At 36.3% G+C, this 18,423-nt stretch overlaps 1 protein-coding gene across 2 annotated transcripts in view; it reads left to right on the forward strand.

Annotated features, from left to right (window-relative positions):
* The window catches only part of adam9 (ADAM metallopeptidase domain 9), a 50,042-nt gene that overhangs the window by 21,695 nt on the left and 9,924 nt on the right, over positions 1-18,423 (forward strand). For both annotated transcript variants that reach the window (XR_007968904.1, XM_052108804.1), the window contains 10 exons: positions 8,253-8,329; positions 10,573-10,795; positions 11,235-11,300; positions 12,688-12,759; positions 12,873-13,042; positions 13,376-13,457; positions 13,607-13,740; positions 14,125-14,296; positions 14,685-14,777; positions 17,909-18,104. Coding sequence is in view for 1 of the 2 variants with exons in the window: in XM_052108804.1 (XP_051964764.1) it covers positions 8,253-8,329; positions 10,573-10,795; positions 11,235-11,300; positions 12,688-12,759; positions 12,873-13,042; positions 13,376-13,457; positions 13,607-13,740; positions 14,125-14,296; positions 14,685-14,777; positions 17,909-18,104 (1,285 nt within the window). In the remaining variant the exon portion in view is untranslated. The remainder of the gene's footprint in view (positions 1-8,252; positions 8,330-10,572; positions 10,796-11,234; positions 11,301-12,687; positions 12,760-12,872; positions 13,043-13,375; positions 13,458-13,606; positions 13,741-14,124; positions 14,297-14,684; positions 14,778-17,908; positions 18,105-18,423) is intronic.

Below are 18,423 nucleotides of genomic sequence, written 5' to 3' on the forward strand. Positions count from 1 at the left end.
GTGAGAGATGCTTTTTGCCGAAGCAAGGGTGCAAAACAAAACGTTAGAGAGTGTAAACATATTTTGGATTCATTATGAAACTTTGGTGGGACAAATTAGACTGTGTTGTAAGTAATTAATGGGAAACTCTACGCAATAGCAAGATGGCCATTGGGCAGTATTTCTGGTGTCAGGGTAGGTTTTACCAGGGAGAAGATGCAGGGCTGTCATATGCATTATGGGTAATAAACAAATTGTTGTCATCTCACCTACCCCAGCTTTATTTGTAATCTTTTGTACCCAACCCATGCATCAAGGCATTCAGTCTTTCTTGCGAAGACCATTGAACTCAAAAACACACATACTGTACACACAAGCAACACTTGTAACAAGCCAAAAGAGTGTTAGAGACCTTTAACAGTGGCAGTTCAGTCTGAAGCTGTTTTGCAGACGGGAGAGTGGAATTTGGTTCTGAACCTGACACTACTTGTAGGAGATGGTCTGAGTTCGATTGAAATTGAACTGCTGCACGGTTTGCATGATTGAGAACGCAATCTGTAATTGGGTCCACATTTGTGATAACGCAAGTTGTACGGAAATGCACTGGGGTTTGTCAAAATTTAAAATCTATCTATTCTACAATCGCACTCAAAATGTTGTGTCCATGTCATTAGCAATATCTAGACACTAATGTAAATACTTATAAAAGTTGACAGTATTAACTTTTAGAAGATATACACATTTACAGTTGACTCTTTTTCTTACTTTTCTGGGAAAATGCATGAAAAATAATTCGTCTTGCACCACACAGTTTTTTGTCAGAACAGGGGCTATCTAAGCAGACAATGTAGCTGACTGATTAGCAAGTTGCAAATCATGGTTCATGGCCTTGATATAACTACATTTATAGGGGTAGTTCACCCAAAAAGGAAAATTCTATCATCATTTACTTTAGCAGAGCACAAACAAAGATTTTTAGAATAATATCACAGCTCTGTAGGTTCTCACAATGCAAGTGAATGGTGACCAAATCTTTGAATCTCCAAAAAGCACATAAAGGCTAAAAGTAATTGATAAAATAATCCATTCCATTTTTGTAGTCCGTTCTCACCAAAATCTGATTCACTGATTGGATTAATTGATTAAAATTGCCTGTGTTCTTACACATAAATAATATATATATATATATATAATATAGACTGTAATAGTGAAGTATGCTGATTTTTTTATAAAAGATCCCTCGTTTATGTATGTAATACGATTTAATCCATGGTCATATTTCAGCGTTGTTGAATCAAATATTTACATAATTTTAATATGTACTGTAATTAAGCTGTAGGCAAAATCTTGAAATATATAGTTATACTTAATTTATTTTGACTTCTTTGTTGAATTTCATACTTAGTCAAGAAACTTGACAGTTTGTAATTAATTGTGCTAATAAGTATTAAAAAAAGGTTTTATGTAAAATAAATTCCTATATGACATTAAAGGGAAATTCTATTTCATCCAACACGTATTATTTGCTTACACGTCACCTTTTTGGGTGAAGTCAGAAAAGGTTTAATTGGATTTTAAAGGTCAATAGAAAATTATAATGTGAGGCTATTGTGATGTGAAAATGTGATGATATAGTTCCTTTCTAAAGAACAGGAAACAGCTGCACTGTGTTTATTGCGTCCCTTCATCAGATCTGTTCCTCACACAACACTATTGTATGACTTTAGGAGATATGGAATATAGCACACAAGTAGCTTTATGGATGACTTTTTTTTTTTCCCTTCCTATTTTTGGAGCATAACAACTATTGTCACTATGAGCTGTAATGTGGTGAACATCTGCAAGAAGATATATAAAACAAAATTTAGAATAGAAAGTCAGTTTGCCAAAAAGCGGTTTATGAGGAAAGAGCGTGAGTGAATTTGTATGTTTATTTTAAAAAGTTTAGTTGCTGCTTCTTGCTTGGAAAATAGACAGTTTAGATGAGAAATATTATAAAGTATGGGAAGGTTTCACTAGAAACATCCACTTAGAAAGCAGCAGTTGGGAAACAGTGAGTCATTTATGATCTCCAGGTTTATTCCTACAGGACATCTCTGTGCTTTATGATTCTCATCATGCCTCCATCCTTGATCAAATGAATTGTCCCTGTAGATAATTCTTTTTATTTTCTCCCCTTTTCTCCCCAATTTGGCATGCCCAATTCACACCACTTACTAGGTACTCTTGGTGGCGTGGTTACTCACCTCAATCCGGGTGGCAGAGGACAAGTCTCAGTTGCCACGCATCTTATCACGTGGCTCGTTGTGCATGACACCCCAGAGACTCACAGCATGTGGAGGTTCAAGCTATTCTCCGCAATCCATGCCCAACTCACCATGCGCCCCGTTGAGAGCGAGAACCACTAATCGCGACCACATGGAGGTTACCCCATGTGACTCCACCCTCCCTAGCAATCGGGCCAATTTGGTTGCATAGTAGACCTGGCTGGAGTCACTCAGTACACCCTGGATTCGTACTCACGACTTCAGGGGTGGTAGTCAGCGTCAATACTCACTGAGCTACCAAGGCCCCATCCTGTAGATCATTGTTGTATCCTGTGGTGTATGGAATAAATATAAAGGCATTAGTTGTGTAAGACTATATCAAAATTCTGTCCAAAGTTGGACCAAATTCTTTTCTATTTGCTTCAGCTCATTTAGTAATAAACCTACAAACGCACAAACAGTATGCTTCAAGAACAGAACCCTCTACTGTTCACTCTACTAACTCTAATCGCCACTCTCTTGACATTTGTCTGGGAAACAAAGAGTCTTGATGCAGACTAGAGAAGTAAAAGCTCTCCCCAGCAATCTGAATGAAAGCTATGGGAATTGATATCCGAGAGCTTGCAAAGTGCTATGACTATGCTGCCCTACAAAGGTAAAACACAGTAACTAGGCCAACACTGAAATAGAGAAAAATTGTTTCAAATTATCTGGTTCTAGTGTGAATTTTGTTGTTACTACTAAATAGAAATACTTCTCTTAATCTGAGCAACAGAGCCAATCCCATCTGTTAGCAGGAGAGATCATAGTTTAAGAGATCCCATTTCAGTCATAACTCAAAGCAATGTAGGGTACAATTCGGCTAAAGGCCTCTCAGGGTAAAAGACAATTTTGAGTTTATTTTCTCCCAAAACACTTAATAGCAACATGAACTACCACAGCACTTTCCTAAACACTCGTTTGTCACTATGCACTGCAAATTTTTCCATATCCATTAAGTCATCACGTGCAATGTCTAAAGATTGATTTTAAGGTAATTTGATGTCAAATGTAATAATTTTATTAAAAAATTATTGTATATGTTTATAAAGTTAATGAGAATCCCTGCAATTACCACATTCATTTTTTATTAGCTCCATTGTCATTTTCAGTTTTGTTCAATGTGGTTAAATCAAAAGTGTTTCAATAACTGTCCAATAAGTGAAAGGACATTATTTGGGGTAAAAAGCCCCATTGTTGCAGGTGCAAAAGGCCCCCATAAAAGTGAAGAGAATACATTTGTTATGAATAAAGTTTGATGTGGGCTCACATTGACTGATCCAATCACAATGAGATTTATTTGTTTACAGAATTGAGATTGTATAAAATGCCAAATGTGATCGAAAATAACAGGAAATTGTGTGCCCATTTTTTTTTTTAAGTGGTTATTTTGAATGAGCATGATCTTAATTTGTTACTGAAAAAACATCTTGCTGACTCAAAAGTATTTGCATAACATTTTTTTAAATATTGCATTAACTATTGCCCCAATGTCTATATTGCAATTATATCTGGTCTCTAGATATGGCTCTGGTCCCTCCTTCAGTGTAAGTCTATGGGACTTTAAGTAAGTCTTATTGCTTTAGAAATGTAATGGCAGACTTCTGAACAAGCCGCAGAATTTGAGAGATAATTCGTGTCCATTTCACAAACGGTATGGGTTGAGTTATGTGCAAAAGTTTAATATTTTGGGTTACTTTTGGAGAATGTGCAGATCACTAACCCTATAAGCAATAGCCTTAGCAAGAGCCACTAATAAGTCAGTATTTTGAAACTATCAACTCATTTCTTGATGTTTACTATGTTTTCAGTGTTCACTGATATGCCATTCTTAGTTAGTTGAGCAGCAAAGCTTAGGACCCACAATTCCAAACAATAAATGGCCCATTTACATTAGGGTTATCTTTTACACCTATAACTCTGTTATAAAGCTTTTCTGTTCTCTTAAGTAATCCTGAAATAGTGATTCATTAGTCCAGCTCAAAGACTGATGTCAGAGACTGATTCATCCTGTCTGCTGAGAGCTTGTTTTCCCTGTTACACACAGTTACTCACACCAATACGAACACACTGTACTCAAAAAAAAAAAAAAAGGAGAAAAAAAGTTCACTGAACTTAATTAAATTGAGGAAAACTTTTCCACACAATTGAATTAAATTTGTCCAACAAAAATAAATTATAATTCTAGCTCTAGTTGTAAAAACTTATTTAATTGAATAGAACATAATGAAGACAAATTTAATTGAATAGAACATAATGAAATCAAGTTAAGACCAAATGTTCTAGAATTGTGCTGCTTTAATTCATTTGTATTTATTTGTTGAATTTCATACTTTTTGTTTGTAATTGTGCTAATGAGTTTAAAAATTTTTTTTATGTAAAAACAAATTGCTATGTGGCATTAAGGGGAAATTAAATCTTATTCAACAAGTATTATTTACTTACACGTCACCTTTTTTTAATCTGTTTTCTGTTCTAACAGACATTAATGGTCTAGCAGACTGGATTATTAGTCATCTCTATTACTCAGTGTAGAAAGGCAGTTTGCCAAAAAGCGGTTTATGAGGAAAGAGCGTGAGTGAATTTGTATGTTTATTTTAAAAAATGTAGTTGCTGCTTCTTGCTTGGAAAATAGACAGTTTAGATGAGAAATATAAAGTATGGGAAGGTTTCACTAGAAACATCCACTTAGAAAGCAGCAGCTGGGAAACAGTGAGTCAGGCAGCCCACAAAGCAGGAAGTCATTTACGAATTCCAGTAGGATTCCTACAGGACGTCTGTGTGCTTTATGATTCTTATCATGCCATCATCAGCCTCCATCCTTGATCAAATGAATTGTTCCTGTAGATCATTGTTGTATCCTGTAGTGTATGGAATAAATATAAAGGTATTTGCTGTGTAAGACTATCAAGATTCTGTCCAAAGGTGACTACATTTTTTTCTCTTTGCGTCAGTTCATTTAGAAATAAACCTACAAACACACAATAGTATGCTTCGGGAACAGAACCCTCTACTGTTCACTCTACTAACTGACCTGGAAACTGTTGCACTGTCAGTTTGACAGCAACTGCTTATAGACCTAAGCAGATCTCAAATAAAACATCACCATCCTCAACCTAATAACAAGCGCTAATCTTTACCACAGTGCTAACTCCCCCAAAAAAATGTTTTGTGGTATAAATGCCAATATAACACAACATTAAACATGAAAAAATCTCCTATTCTTAACTTACTCAAAAATGGTTAAAATAACAGTTTCAACATTTGTTCACCCCATCCAGTCACCTGCAAAGCATGCTGGGAAATGGAAATCTCCTGCCCAGTTTCATCAATTCTACAAAAATTATTCATGTATTGCTAACTCAAATTGGTTGAGTAAACTTTATTTTTACGAATTTAATTGAATAGAACATAATGAAATCAAGTTAAGGCCAAATGTTCTAGGATTGTGCTGCTTTAATTCATTTTAATTAAGTAAACTGAACAACCTGCAAAAATAATTTTTTTGAGTGTGCACCAATGAAACCATGACCAACAGTCCAGTGCTGATACACACTGATATGCATGCAAATAAATTATCAACTGGGCTGATTCATTTTGGACCCTACTTAATTATCGGCATTAGCCAATAACTGTGTCTGATTGGCTGATTAACAGCGGTCATTCCTCCTTGTGTCAGTTCCAAAATCTACCAACAGCCTTGTCAATGCACATTTTCAAATTTTCTAATATTTTTGTAAACTTTAAGCAAAAATTGTGCAAGATAAGTTCTAATCTTTTTAATTCTGGAATTTTGTGTACGTTTTACTTGCTATCAGAAAATGTTTCTATTTATTACAGGATTATATTGGTCATCTGTCACTCTGTTGTTCTCTAGATAAAGCCAAAACAGTATTGACCATTTAAAAATACATATCATCCGACCACTAATGCTGATGTATGTTTTCATTTTTTAAATCGTCATTATAAAAAAAAAAGAATAAGCAACTAGATAATGATTGGAACTATACTGATTGTATCTTATTGCATGTATATCTACATTTGCTCAAAACATGTTACTAATTAAACGTGATGGCATTTAAATGCTCCAAAAGTCTATAAAAAGCAAGCAATGAAACAAGACCCATCTTCAGCCTGACCCATTTTTAGATGCTTTAATACTTACCAACAAAAACACAGATGTTAACAACAATTAATTACACAGAAAGAACGATTTTGTGGAGACAACACCATGTTTTTGGTATACAAAGGCATTTTGATGCAAAGACAAATAGTGCACTGAAAGTCACAGCATTTGTATTAATATTTGGCAAAGAAAAACACTTAATCCTTAATGTTGCTTTTTTAAAAAGGTGATACAAAGGAAAACATGCCACATTAGATATTATATTCGAGATATAAGAACACACACTAGATTAGATGCAAAGGCAAAAGATGTGGAATACATAATGAAGACAATCCACGTAAGATCAGAGAGTGTTTTTAAAGGGGATGCAGTAATATCATTTACATGAACTCAAATTGTAAAAATCATATTTCAGTTTCAAGGCATTTGATGATTAAAACAGCTTTCTGTGCTTTATTGCCACATGTTGTGCTGACTTTGGTAACTGCAGCAGCTCCTGACACGTGATCCAAAGCTCATATTTTTTAGGGCATTTCATTGTGCAGCGAATAAAGTAAAAATGTAAAAAAGCATTGCTTTGTCAGTGCACGTTTCGGCGCTAATGTTCGCTCCAGGTGAGAATAGCTCATTAGGAATCTAATCAAATCACTTTATTGTCACATGACCATATACACAAGTGCAACAGTGGGTGAAAGTCTTGAATCCATTGTTTCAATTCATAATGTTTCTCTCGATTATACATTTTTTCGCTGGAATTTCGCCTTTGGTTTGTAAAGGCTTTTAAACCGGCATGAATTTGAGTTTGTGATGTCCCTTTAAATCCCTTTAAATCCGCTTGGCACAGTATTACTAGAGCCCCTCAGCACAGGATGATGTCTTAATGACAGTTCACATGGTTATATAATCTGTTTGGTTGTACTGTAGGTGAGACAGAAAACTGTAACAACCAAAGCAGAAATGTTTCACAGTAAAGCTGTCAGACCTTTAAACTAGGATTTGATCCTTGACCTTTGGTTTTGAATTGCAAGAATGTTGCTGTTTGTTGGTCAAAGCTTTGAGATCACATTCTTTGCTTAAAGGAATAGTTCAACCAAAAATGACAATTCTCTCATCATTTATTCACCGTCATGCCATCCCAGATATGCATGACTTACTTTCTTCTGTGGAACACAAATTAAGATTTTTAGAAGAATATTTAAGCTCTGTGGGTCCATACAATGCAAGTGAATGGTGACCAGATCTCAGAAGGTCCAAAAAGCACATAAAGGCAGCATAAAAGTAATCAATAAGAAGTTGTTTAATCATATCTTCAGAAGTGATATGATAAGCTTGGGTAAGAAACAGATCAATATTGAAATAATTATACTATAAATCACCACTTTCACTGTCACATTCTTTTTCTTTAGTTTTTGGCGATTCACATTCTTCGTGCATATCACCACCTACTGGTCTGTGCTCATCAAAGTTGGAGATTTATAGTAAAAAAGGACTTAATATTGATCTGTTTCTCACCCACACCTGTCATATCGATTTTGAAGACATTAATTTAACTACTGGAGTCTTATAGATTATTTTTATGCTGCCTTTATTTGCTTTTTTGGAGTTTTAAAATATTAGTACCAATTCAATGTGCATGGTCCATCAGCGCTGAAATATTCTTCTAAAATGAATTAATGAATTAATAAAGTCACACAAATCTGGTATGGCATGAGAATGAGTAAATTATTTAATTTTTGGTCCTGTCCCTTTAAAATAATTTGTTGTGACTGCTTGGTTGTGAAGTCTTTCTCTCTCTCTCTCTCTCTCTCTCTCTCTCTCTCTCTCTCGCTCTCTTACATCAGGGTCACTGTCATTACCGGGGTTACATAGAAGATGTGGAAGGCTCTTCTGCAGCACTCAGTCTGTGCTCTGGATTAAGGTAATAACCGCCTCCACCACACTGAAAGTTTAAACTGATTTAGTGTTAAATTATATTTTATAGCATGATTATAGCATATTAAGGACAACATGAAATCAAAATGGAAAATTCTTAATAAATGTCTCTGGAGCTATTGTGTAGCAGTTAGTGCATTGACAAGTTGAGCTGTGGTGCTCATCAGTGTTGGGTAAGTTACTCTAAAAAAAATATTTATTAATGACTAATTACATCTTATACAGTGTAATTAGATTACTGTACTAATTACAGTAACCATTAATGAAACCGAAAGTCATGAAAATCATACAGTTTTTATATATTTTTAAATGGAACCAGCTCTGAACAAGAACCATTTCCGAGTTCCCAATCCTGGTGTCCACGTACTAATTACAGAACTGTCTGAAAAGTAATTGCATTACTTAGTATTTCTAAATACTTTCTAAAACCCTTATCAAGCTAGACCAGATGAAAAATACAAGGATAAACATGAAACTGTTCTTTTAATTCTTTCAAATAAATCATATAAAATCAAATAAATGATTCATGAACTGGCCAAAGAATTTTAAGAGGGTTGCATTAAATTAGAAAACATACATTTTGACATTAGACTTTAAATTTCGATTTTAAATTCACTAAAGATCATCAGGGTCTCTCTTCCCTCCATCAAAGACATTTACACAAAACACTGTATCCGCAAAGCAACCAGCATTGTGGATGACCCCACACACCCCTCACACAAACTCTTTACCCTCCTGCCGTCTGGCAAGAGGTACTGAAGCATTCGGGCCCTCACGGCCAGACTGTGTAACAGCTTCTTCCCCCAAGCCATCAGACTCCTCAATACTCAGAGACTGGACTGAGACAAACACACACGTGTCCTGAGTTGCACTTTAATTACTGTCACTTTATACCTGTCTGTTACCTCAATAACTGCTATGTGCATAGTACACTATCTCATAGTATGTTATGTTTACGTTTGGCATTTTTAGAAACTGTCATCTTTTTGCACTACTGTGTACTGGTCGGAGCAGCACTGTCTCTCACTGTGCCTATTGTCCTGTTAATTGTTAGTAATTTATTGTACTGTCCTGTACTTTTTGCACACGTTTGCACATGCACTTTATATAGGTATGTTATTTAGTCTGTGTAGTCTCATGTGGTTCTGTGTTTGTCCTATGTTGTTTTATGTAGCACCATGGTCCTGGAGGAACGTTGTCTCGTTTCACTGTGTACTGTACTAACTGTATATGGTTGAACGACAATAAAAACCACTTGACTTTGACTTGACTTTGATTACACCCAACACTGGTGCTCGTATAGATGTTGTGAATTTGAATCTGGTTCGCAACATGTCCTTACCTGTCTCCTCTCTATAATGTTCCCAATCTCTCTCTTTCCTAGTGTTTGTCCCGCGTATGTGCAGGGTCCGCTTAGTGATAGTCCGCATATATATATATATATATATATATATATATATATATATATATATATATATATTTGATTTGGCACAAGTTTTATGCCAGATGCCCTTCCTGACTCTCACTCACACATGGGGCAATTTAGGGACTCCAATTCACTTAACCATGTTTTTGGACTTGTGGGGGAAACTGGAGCACCCGGAGGAAACCCACACAAACACCGGGAGAACATGCAAACTCCACACAGAAAGGCCCTATTTGAGCCAGGACTCGAACCCAGGACCTTCTTGCTGTGAGGCGACAGTGCTAACCACTGAAAACTTAGCTTAACTTTGCATGATCCTATCTCAGTCCTGCCCTACTCTATTTCCCAACAAATATTTCACTCGGACGGCTGTGGCTCAGTTGGTAGAGCGGGTTGTCCACTACTCGCAGGGTTGGTGGTTCAAATCCTGGCCCACACGACTCCACATGCCAAAGTGTCCTTGGGCATGACACTGAACCCGAAGTTGCTCCCAATGGCAGGCTAGCACCTTGCATGGCAGCTCTGCCACCATTTGTGTGTGAATGGGTGAATAAGTCAACAGTGTAAAGCGCTTTGAATACCGATAAGGTTAAAAAGGCGCTATTTAAGTGCAGACCATTTACCCTATATAAAATTAAATGTTGAATGCCATTTTGTTTGGCCAAAATCCTTCTGCACTATTTATATTCACTAAAATTATTCATTACAGATAATAACAGGTTGGCGCTTAAAGTTCGTTGTAGATTGTAGTTTGTAATGCTTGCTTAAGTTTCAAATGTGTGTGTGCACATGTTGTGTCTTAGGGGTATAATCCACTCAGAGGGTACCAGTTTTGGGATCGAACCATTGGAAGGATCCTCAAGTAATGAGCACTTGGTGTATCGTTTGAAGAATGTCAAGACAGAATCTCTCACATGTGGGATGCCTCACTCTCATAACTATGACGACGGAGCATCACCAAGGCAACCTACGGATAGCTATGTCCATAACATTACATTTGACCAAGCTGGCAGGCATCTAACCAGGGTGAGTCACCCCAAATCACAATAACAACGTTCACAATTACAGAAGCTCTCGAATGTAGCAAATTATCAGTTAATATTCTGCTTAAATAAACATGTTTGTGCATGCATGCAATGCACAGATGTATACTGAAGAAGTGTTTGTGCATGGTAATGTCATTGGCGCATGTACATTATAAATGTAATCCACAATTGGATGAGCCACATTTATAGCCGATGTACACACACCTGTGACAGCTCATTAGTTGAATTCTATTTTATTGTGTCCAAAATCTACAAAAATGGTAGATTGCTTGGCAACTGTAAACAGCCTACAGTTATGCTAATAAACTATATTATTTCATGGCAGATTTGTTTGTTGTGATTATTTTGAATATGAATGTATTTATTTATTGATCATTTGTGTCTTTTATAATATTGCTATTGACCGTCTCTTCAAACAGCGAAAGAGGGCAGTGCTGCACCAGACGCACTATGTGGAACTGCTGTTTGTGGTGGACAATGAAAGAGTAAGTCTACTTGAATCTTTACAATCGAAACCATGTTTCCTTTTTCGGTACATTTATTTGCAGTGATTAATGATTTTTGGTTGTATGATGGTTGTGCTACATTCAAGAAAGTGTCAGCCAGTAGCTCTTAAACTGAGAGTAGCTGGTGTGAGAGCATTCTGCGGAAATGTCTAGAGATTTTTTTTTTAACGTTTGGATATGTATGGGTTGAAAATCTGTGATTGCTCCTGACTTGTTAACTTTAGCTACCATCTGACAACTGTGTCACTAGGGATGGAAACTGTAATGTATTTAATGATTCTGATTCCAATTCCAATTGCTATTAACTTTTCTGCATGTTTTGTGCTGTAGATTCAAATGAACTGGTTCATTAGAGTAATTTGTTTTGGTATCAAACTACATTGTACGCACTGTATTTTATGCCATAGTTTCATATGAACCATTTAATTGGAGTCTATTGTTAGGGAATCAAACTACACTGGGTGTGCTGTGTGATTTGGGCTGTAGATTCAAATGAACTGGTTCATCAGAGTCATTAGTTCGGGAACTTAACTATACTGCACGTGCTGTGTGTTTTGTGCTGTAGGTTCAAATTAACCGGTACATCGGAGTCATTAGTTCGGGAATTGAACTATACTCTATGTGCTGTGTATTTGGGGCTGTAGATTCAAATGAACCGGTTCATTAGAGTCATTCGTTCGGGAATATAACTATACGTGCTGTGTGTTTTGGGCTGTAGGTTCAAATGAACCAGTTCATCAGAGTCATTAGTTCGGGAACTTAACTACACTGTATGCACTGTGTGTTTTGTGCTGTAGGTTCAAATGAACCGGTTCATTAGAATCATTAGTTCGGGAATTGAACTATTCTCTATGCTTTGTGTATTTTGGGCTGTAGATTCAAATGAACCGGTTCATCAGAATCATTAGTTCGGGAACTTAACTATACTGCACGTGCTGTGTGTTTTGTGCTGTAGGTTCAAATTAACCGGTACATCGGAGTCATTAGTTCGGGAATTGAACTATACTCTATGTGCTGTGTATTTTGGGCTGTAGATTCAAATGAACCATTTCATTAGAGTCATTAGTTCGGGAACTTAACTACACTGGACACTCTGTGTTTCGAGCTGTAGATTCAGTAAAGGGGCAACTGTGCCACTGAATTGCACTGCATGTAACACTGTCAGAGTATTTTAATATAGTGTTCAGTCTGCATAGGTAGAAAATCCACAATTTGGAACCATTAATGAAACCGAAAGTCATGAAAATCATACATTTTTTAATATATATTTTTTAAATGGAACCAGTTCTGAACAAGAACCTTTTCCCAGTTCCCAATCCTGGTGTCCACGTACTGAAACCCTTCCTGTTTTTTTTTTTTCACACAGTTCAACTACAAAAACAGAAACCAGACAGCAGTTCGTGAGGAGATGGTTCAAATGGCTAACTATGTTGACAGTGTAAATTTAACTGTATTTATTTAAGATGGATACAAAAAACATTAATGTGTACCACTGAACAGTGACTGAAGATGTGCAGTGATTCCCTCTCTCTTTTTCCTGCTCTCCTGTAGATGTATATAGCTCTGAATATTCGTATAGTGTTGGTGGGGCTGGAGATCTGGTCCCTGCAGAACCCCATTAGTACAGACGGCAGTGCGGGAGAGGTGCTGGGCCGCTTCACTCAGTGGAGAGAGAAAGAACTGGCCAACCGTGTTCGCCATGACAGTGCTCAGCTCATCCTGTAAGTGCCTTTATATATTACAAATGATGTCAGGTTTAAAAAGTGCTTTTGAGTGTTTCAGGTAAAGATCATTTCTGGGGTGCTGATTCATGTTTCAATGCACATCTTTAATTGTGAGGGTTTATAAAATAACACGCTTTTGTGCCATTTGTGATACGTTTTAAGATGTTAGGGTTATATTTTTCTTTAAAGGTGCAATTTATTTCTCTCTTATTTCAGACGACCACGAATCCTGTTTTTCACAATATATCCCCATTAAATTAGTTATATTTATTGTTCTTTTGAATATGGATTGTCTGATTCTCTCTCTCTCTCTCTCTCTCTCTTTTACAGAAAGAAGAGCTTTGGTTCAACAGCAGGCATGGCTTTCGTTGGTGCGGCATGTTCCAGAAGTCATGGCAGTGGAATTAATGCGGTACGATGCCTCTGATCTGCTCCTCATATGCAAAAGATACTCACACATTCTGTTTGCCAATGTCTGCTGCACAGTAATTTCACATTCACCAGTATCTAAATCTCTGTATGTGTGTGTTTGTGCATGCGTATGTGTGTTCTCCCCCTCAGTTCACCAGTGATGATGTGATGTCATTCTCCTCCATCGTAGCTCATGAGCTGGGTCACAATCTTGGGATGAACCATGATGATAACCGAAACTGTAAATGTGATGTCACAAACTGCATCATGGGCTCAGGGGCAAGGTGAGTGTTTGTATTTGTTATTAACAGGGATGGGCCATGATGGTCACCTAGTCATTCAACAGCTGATTAGTCAATAAGTGAGGCTGTATCTATATTTCTTGTTATATATAGATCGTTTTTTTTAACTGACATGCTGAAAGCGTGCTGTGCTTTAGCGTTTAGACAGTTTGCTCTGTTAAACCATCTCTTTAAACCACTGCTGCTACAGCCATCTCATAGACTATATATTATACTGTATATAAAACAAATGATATTTTATATGAAGAATAAGGTTAAAGAGATTACTGAAAAAGTAATAGAGTACTATATGGTACATTCGACTAATGTGCTGTTAGAATTACTTTTTTAATTATTCCATGTTTATTTATCTCTCCTGTCTCTCAGTGGTTCTCGCAACTTTAGCAGCTGTAGTGCTGATGACTTTGAGAAGATGATCTTGAACTCAGGTGGCCTTTGTCTGCTGAACATACCGCGGCCAGACGAGGCATACAGCACCCCCTTCTGTGGGAACAAGCTGGTGGACGTGGGCGAGGAGTGTGACTGCGGATCAGAAAAAGTGAGTTGTCTCATTCCAGATCAGTTATATGGTACAATTGGTATTGGTATTAAATACTGTATTGCTCATAGGTTGCTCTATCATACTTCAGGAGACTTAATGGAGTCCCTGTTATTTTTTATCTAAATATCAACTTCTAATGTTTCTGTTAAAATTATTTACATACAGTTAGTATATAGAGTATTTAAAATTAATTTGATTGCGCTCGGATACATTGATCTTCAAGTAATTTGATGTTTGAGTTTAAGCAATGTTTGTAACAATGTTGAGATCTCTTCTGAAGCTTAAGAGGAGACACATGTGAGACTTCTATGATAAAGGTTATTGCTGAAGATTTAGAGTTGATTCTGGTTGTTGTATATGAATGTTGTTTATGTGATTGTTTCAGGAGTGCGAGAAGGACCCGTGCTGTGAACCGAAGACGTGTAAACTGAGGTCAGGTGCTCAGTGTGCGTACGGAGTCTGCTGCAAACACTGCAGGGTAATTTCAGCTGTTCTAACACTTGTGTTCTATTCCAAAACCTATTGAGCTGTCTACCTAGGCAACATTTTTAGACATCATAGACTCAAAAAGGCTGTTTCAAACAGTCAGCTGCATAATTATGTACGTTTCTTAATTTTCCCCAAAATCTAAGATAGCAGTGTCCGTCTTAGTCTATCATCTTGGATTAAAATTTTCCCTGAGCTAAGTTGAAGGAAATGCCAGTTTTAAATATAACTATATTTATTCAGTTCTAAAAACTATTTACAGATAATAGTTTAATCTAATTAACAATGCAACATGTCACCAAATATTTGTAGTTTTTATAGAGCTATATATATTATATATCTTAATTAACACATTAATGCAGGGTTTCCCAAACAGGGGTTCGAGACCACTGGGGGTTCATGAGGGAACTCAAGGGTGTTCGTGAGAGAGTGACGAGATAGAGAAAATATTTTGTATGTATAATTCCAAATGTTGTCCGTCATTTGACAAATAAAAATCAAGAAAAGGACACAACTTAAAGCGATTAAATTTTCCTAATAAGCAACCATGTGTCCATGTGGCTTCAGTGCCATTTCTCGATTGCATGACAGTGCGCTGCAGTTTGTGAGAAATAGAGAGAGTGCGCATTCTCATGCAACTGACTGATGGTGAGAAAATATACTTTTTAATGCAAAAGTAAATTGTACGCTACTCTCTATATTATTAGTTTGCTAATAATATTGAAAAAATATATAAATATAATACTTAATTTCCTAAAAATATTTTAGAAGTTAGGGGGACACGGCCCCCCCAACATAGGCTATATTAGTTGCTACAGCTCTGGCTTTGTTACTTCAATGAAAATCCATTTTTAATTAATGAAAATGTAAATATTGTCTATATCATATCAAGATATCAAATGTACATACACAAATGAAAGGACATATGTTTATAACATTTTCAGGGAAATTAAAGATAAAAATACATTTTATTTTACTCCAGTGACTGTAGTGGTATCTCTTATTGGGTTGAAATGCCAATGGTGAATTAAATAAAATAAAATGTATTAATATGATAAGAAAAGAACAACAGATATAATAATTGTTCATTACAATATAACAATAATAAATAAAAAAAAGTGCTGAGATGTAAAAAAAAATATTTTTCAAAATGTTAACGTTACTTAAAATATCAGGCAGTACTTCATGTAAATCATTTTGGTCAAAGGGATTCAGCTGACAAAAAAGTTTGGGAATCCCTGCATTAATGCATGTAATGCAATTACCAATTTTGACCTTAGATCCTGACATTTTATTCCGCTCCGTGTGAGTTCAAAACACTGGTAGTAGGTCGGAAAATTTGCAACATGTCCGGGTCCATACACTGCGTGAACACCACAAACGCACACAACAGCGTGTCAGTGATCAAGTGCTGAAGAAAGGACCTCACACTAAACAAACCCAGATGGGACTTGTGACAAAAGTACTTTGCATCGTTTGTAAGGCAGAATTTAACTCCCACAGAAGCATGTCAAGTTTTAACCATCACCTAAAAGTCAAACACACAATACATGGCACTGATGAGGAACCGCTGCTGCTGGCTAGGTTGTTGGAGATCTCCAGATATGCCCTAAACAGATGTGACAGAAGCAGTAAGAGTAGTATGGGTATTATGGCATTTTGAACTAGGTCATACTCTGCAGCACTTTTTATGTGGATTTCAAACCTCAAAGCAGCGCATGTCACTGGCATTGAATTGTGCGTTGATGCCCTGAAACAAATCATGTGCATGCAGCTTCACGATTGCTGTAGCAAAGTGGATAGCCACAGCCTGCTGGCTGATTAAAATTGTGGAAGAGAAGAGTTTAATAGATTTAATGCATATTGCAATGAATACTCAACCTATGGGTGACTAGTTCTTTCAATTAGTCAAACTCCCACTTACACCTTGGCAAAAGTTTAATGTTACTTGAATTGGCACACTTTTAATGTTTTTCTGTCTTATACTGTGAAATGTTGTTTTTTTTTTTATGTAAAATTAATAAACATTATTAGTTTTTATTAATAAACATTATATTAACATATTGTTCTCTTTTCTTTTCTAAGAAGGAACTGAATGCATTTTGATAGAAAAATAAGTATTTATAGATTCAAATGTCAGCACCTGTGTTTAATCGCAAATAACTGTGAAAAATCATGTGATTAACCACGATTAAGGAAGGGATAATGCAATGTCATTCAGTTGTTATTGCAAAATAAACCTAGACAGGGTGATCAGTTTATTTTTCTATAACATCCGGCTGACTGTACATTATACCTAGTATACTACTACGTGGCTACTAAGCAAATAAATATATAAATGCACATAAACTATTGATTTGTGGTGACATTATTTCATTATGTGAGAAGAAATATATCGCTGAACAGCTGTCGGAGTTCTGTTGGTGTTTATTTCGTGAAAATGACAGTGTGGCTCCTTATTATCCAGCCTATTATATTGCCAAATAAATAAATGAATGGACATGAAATATTTATTTGAGTTGAAATTATTTTATTAGCTTAATTGTAGAGATCGCACTGTGATCCGAGAAGCAGGATAGATGACTCTCAATACCGGATGAGCAGTCATACATATTAATTCCTGGATGTGCGGTTGTTACTCTGAGATATCAGACCGCTAGATGGCGCCATCGACCAATCAGAATCTAGTATTCCGCATAATAAACACTTTTGTTAACTGACAGCACTAGTTTTTATCATGTATTTTTGTTTCTTCTTCAGTATTGAAATGTTAATGTAGCTCTTGTGCCAGTCACTTTTGTGGTTCATGTGTACATTTATTAGTTTAGAAGACACATTAAGCAATTCCATTTCTGTAAAGGGTAAATGACCGTTAAGTAACCATTAACAGGAGTTTAACCTGTGAAGGGCATTCTAATCGGTTACTAATGAGGTTCCTTTTAGTTTAGGATCTCCCTTAAAAGGTCATTGTCTATGCAGTGAGGCAGCTCACTTGTTTTTGAACATCTTATATATATATAATTGTAAATGCCATTTCCATTTTTTATTTATTTATTTTTTCGAACAAGATTCACACTGTAATACACATCTTTGTGTGTATGTGTGTGTCTGTCTGTCTTTCAGTTTTTATCTGGTGGCACAATTTGCAGAAGCAGCACTGATGAATGTGATTTAACAGAGTATTGTAATGGCACATCAGCCCTCTGTCAGAATGATGTCTTTAAACAGAACGGCCATCCATGCAAACAGGACCAGGCGTACTGCTACAACGGCCAGTGCCAGCACTACGACACCCAGTGCCAGGCCATATTCGGCAGTAGTGAGTAGAACACACTGCATTAAACTCAAACGTTATGTTCTGTGATGCCTGTATTTTTCGTCGAAGTCTGTAACTGTTTAGAGGGCAGATGTCTGGCATCCCTTTGTGCCAGATGCACTTTTAAATGTTTTAGGCCTAATTCAAACACCACAGAATGTGTACTTGCCAAATGTCTTTCATGTCTCCTGCATAATCATGGACTAAAAAGACTCTTAAAAGGACAGTTCACCAGAAAAATGAGAATATTAATTTTTGTGTGAGCTATTCCTTTAAGACCTCATAAAATATATATGTTGGGCTTTTGAAACAAATTTTATTG

This window comes from Xyrauchen texanus, chromosome 37 (assembly GCF_025860055.1).
Source record: "Xyrauchen texanus isolate HMW12.3.18 chromosome 37, RBS_HiC_50CHRs, whole genome shotgun sequence".
In the NCBI taxonomy this organism is placed as follows: Eukaryota; Metazoa; Chordata; class Actinopteri; order Cypriniformes; family Catostomidae; genus Xyrauchen; species Xyrauchen texanus.